This window comes from Tachysurus fulvidraco, chromosome 23 (genome assembly GCF_022655615.1).
Source record: "Tachysurus fulvidraco isolate hzauxx_2018 chromosome 23, HZAU_PFXX_2.0, whole genome shotgun sequence".
NCBI classification, from domain to species: domain Eukaryota; kingdom Metazoa; phylum Chordata; class Actinopteri; order Siluriformes; family Bagridae; genus Tachysurus; species Tachysurus fulvidraco.
In genome coordinates, this window is record NC_062540.1 from 19,363,937 (window position 1) to 19,368,167 (window position 4,231).

At 33.0% G+C, this 4,231-nt stretch overlaps 1 protein-coding gene across 3 annotated transcripts in view; it reads left to right on the forward strand.

Moving 5' to 3' along the window:
* The first annotated feature begins 480 nt into the window (after positions 1 to 480).
* irf10 (interferon regulatory factor 10) overlaps positions 481 to 4,231 on the forward strand; it is a 10,320-nt gene continuing 6,569 nt past the window's right edge. For 2 of the 3 annotated variants that reach the window (XM_027159203.2, XM_047807071.1), the window contains exons 1-3: positions 481 to 640; positions 831 to 1,004; positions 3,473 to 3,662. In XM_027159203.2, the coding sequence (XP_027015004.2) occupies positions 831 to 1,004; positions 3,473 to 3,662 (364 nt within the window). In that variant the 5' untranslated portion in view covers positions 481 to 640. Of the gene's footprint in view, positions 641 to 830; positions 1,005 to 2,732; positions 3,139 to 3,472; positions 3,663 to 4,231 lie in introns of those variants that run through there. The other variant, XM_047807072.1, reaches the window with a different exon arrangement.

Sequence of the window (4,231 nt, forward strand, 5' to 3'; positions counted from 1 at the left end):
TTTTTTTCTTTAATAATAATAATAATAATAATAATAATAATAATAATAATAATAATAATAATAATAATAATAATAACAACAATAATAATAATAATAATAATAATAATAATAATAATAATAATAATAATAATAATAATAATAATCTACTAAAAGTCAGTAACTGGGTCATTAGTCATAATCCTAAAAGCCTGATATATATTTTAATGATCATTAAAACATGGACAAAATCATCAATTATTCAAACGTGGATTATTAAAAGATCTCTTCAAAGTTTGAGAAATAACTAAGTAAGAAATGTTATATTTGGAGAAATATGGAATAACGATTATTTTGTAGTTTTATTACATAATCACACTTTAATTCATCCACATCTCTCTCTCTCTCTCTCTCTCTCTCTCTCTCTCTCTCTCTCTCTCTCTCTCTCTCTCTCTCTCTGTCGTCTTTCTCTGTTTCTGTGTGTGTGTGTGTGTGTGTGTGTGTGTGTGTGTGTGTGTGTGTGTGTGTGTGTGTGTGTGAGACATAAGAGAGGAAAGCGAAAGTATTTCCTGTCTTGCTTTCTCTTTCATTTTGAGTCTGAATTACAGCTCACAATTTTAAGTGCCCACTTGAACACGCACTCTTCAGACTCTTCAGACAAACCGTAAGTCTTTCTGCCTTTTATTTTCAACTCATTCTATCTTTCAAAAAATAAAGCAAAAGAGTACAAACTAAAGTGTGTGAAAGCTTTTAGCCTGTGGTCACGTGACAGCTTGTTTTCCAGCTCTTTCTCATGCTGCGTGTTACAGAAGTGTTGAGGATGGTGTTAATATGGCTGTCCGATCTCCCTACAGATGGAGCAGAAGGAGAGTCCGATGCGTCTGAGAGAATGGCTGATCGCACAGATCGACAGTGGGAAGTACGCAGGACTGAGCTGGGAGAACGAGGAGAAAACGTGCTTTAAAATCCCCTGGAAACACGCAGCTAAACAGGACTACAGGCAGAACGAAGACGCTGCGCTCTTCAAGGTCTCACTGATCATCTGAAGCTCAGCAACAGTCTGAATGAACATAGTGTCGAATTATTTACATTACAAAACTCTATTAACACTTTCCTGATAAATTACTGTCCAGATTCGTGAATTCATTCTCAACCTAATTAACATTACTTTTTGGATTAATGAACTAAATAGATTCGAATAAACTGTAGTTAGCTTTAGGTTTAACTTTTTAATTAACACCTCCATGATTTAACCATTAAATAAACGATCAAAGAAATATAAAATCAGTGAAACTGTACTTTAACACTTTAATTAACACTAGCGTTAACTTTAACACTTTAATTAACGCTAGCATTAACTTTAACACTTTAACACTAGAATTAACACTAACACTTTAACACTAACACTAACACTTTAACCACTTTAACACTAGCATTAACACTAACACTTTAACACTTTAACACTTTAACACTAGAATTAACACTAACACTTTAACACTAACACTAACACTTTAACCACTTTAACACTAGCATTAACACTAGCATTAACACTAACACTAACACTTTAACACTTTAACACTAGAATTAACACTAACACTTTAACACTAACACTAACACTTTAACCACTTTAACACTAGCATTAACACTAACACTTTAACACTTTAACACTAACACTTTAACCACTTTAACACTAGCATTAACACTAACACTTTAACACTTTAACACTAGAATTAACACTAACACTTTAACCACTTTAACACTAGCATTAACACTAACACTTTAACACTTTAACACTAACACTTTAACCACTTTAACACTAGCATTAACACTAACACTTTAACACTTTAACACTAACACTTTAACCACTTTAACACTAGCATTAACACTAACACTTTAACACTAGCATTAACACTAACACTGTAAACATTTTAACACTGTAAACATTTTAACACTTTAAACACTTTAACACTAGCATTAACACTAACACTAACACTCTAAACACTTTAACACTTTAAACGCTTTAACACTTTAAGCACTTTAACACTAGCATTAACACTAACACTTTAACACTTTAACACTAACACTTTAACCACTTTAACACTAGCATTAACACTAACACTAACACTTTAACACTAGCATTAACACTAACACTGTAAACATTTTAACACTTTAAACACTAACACTCTAAACACTTTAACACTTTAAACACTTTAACACTAGCATTAACACTAACACTAACACTATAAAAAAAATTAACACTTTAAACACTTTAACACTAGCATTAACACTAACAATTTAACACTTTAACACTAACACTCTAAACACTCTAAACACTCTAAACACTCTAAACACTTTAACACTTTAACACTTTAACACTAACACTTTAACAATTTAAACACTAACACTTTAAACACTTTAACTCTAACACTTTAAACACTTTCACATTTTAAACACTAACACTTTAACTCTAACACTTTAAACACTTTAACTCTAACACTTTAAACACTTTAACTCTAACACTTTAAACACTTTAACTCTAACACTTTAAACACTTTAACACTTTAAACACTTTAAACACTTTAACACTTTCACATTTTAAACACTTTAACACTTTAACTTTAACACTTTAAACACTTTAACACTTTCACATTTTAAACACTTTAACACTTTAACTTTAACACTTTAAACACTTTAACACTTTCACATTTTAAACACTTTAACACTTTAACTTTAACACTTTAAACACTTTAACACTTTGACACTTTAAACACTTTAAACACTGTAACACTTTAACTCTAACACTTTAAACATTTTAAACACTTTAACACTTTCACATGTTAAACACTTATACTGATTCACTAGTAGAAAAGACTAGAATTAACAGTTAACACTAAATGTTGTTACTTCTATAAGAGTGCTGAATGAACTGAACCCAAGATAAGAAGGTGCACTGATGGGTGAATCAATAAATCCCACAGTCTCGAAAAGTTAAATATAAGTGTGATAAAGTTCATTATCCAGTAACTGTCTGTGTATTTGCACGTGTGTGTGTCTGCATGTGTGAATGTGACTGTGTGTGTTTATGTGACTGTGAGCATCAGTGTGTTTATGTGAACAAGTATATTCATCTATATGCATCTGTCTGCACGTTTTAATCTAAAGGTATGTGTGTGTGTGTGTGTGTGTGTGTGTGTGTGTGTGTGTGTGTAATTTTGTGTTTATGTAAATGTGCACAATCGTATATGTAAATATAAATATTTTTATTTATTAATATATTTATTTATTAATTAATTAATTAATTAATTTATTTATTTATTTATTTATTTTTCGTATGGAGCTGCATGTATATTGCACATATAAGTGTGTGTATGTGTGTTTGTGTGTATGCATGCATTGGCACACTATTGCATGGGTGTGCTTATCTATGTTTTTGTGTGTTTGTGTGTGTGTTTGTGTGTGTGTGTGTGTGTGTGTGTGTGTGTGTGTGTGTGTGTAGGCATGGGCAGTGTATAAGGGGAAGTACCGTGAGGGCCGTGACAGAGCCGACCCCTCAGCGTGGAAGACTCGGCTACGCTGCGCTCTCAACAAGAGCACTGAATTCCAGGAAGTTTCTGAACGCAGCCAACTGGACATCTCTGAACCGTACAAGGTGTACAGGATAGTGGAAGATACACACACACAAACAGGTGAACACACACACATGCACACACACGCACGCACGCACGCACGCACGCACGCACGCACGCACGCACACACACACACACACACACACACACACACACACACACACACACACACACACACACACACACACACACACACACATTCAATACTACAGAACAAAAAAACAAAGACAAGTAACAAACTACTGAACAAAAAGATGGATGAAATAATGAAGTGAGAAGAAAATGGATGAAAGATTGAAAATCTTGCTTTAAAAAAAAAAATCTCACATCCTTAACTTAAAAACATAAGAACAAGAAGAGAAGGAAGGAAGGAAGGAAGGCAGAGTGGGAGTGAGAGAGAAAGAGAAAGTGACAGAAAAACTGATAAGAAATAAAGTACAAAAAATGCAGAACGAAAGAAACAAAAAAAGAAAGAAAGAACTGTGTCTTTCATTACAAGTACTGTAGGAGTCTCTCCTCCTATCTCTTTGTTACACTGAGTCTCTCTCTGTCTCTCTATCATTGTGCCTTTCTCCCTGTCTCTCTATCATTACAATTCTCTCTCTCTCTGTCTCTCTATTATTGTGCCT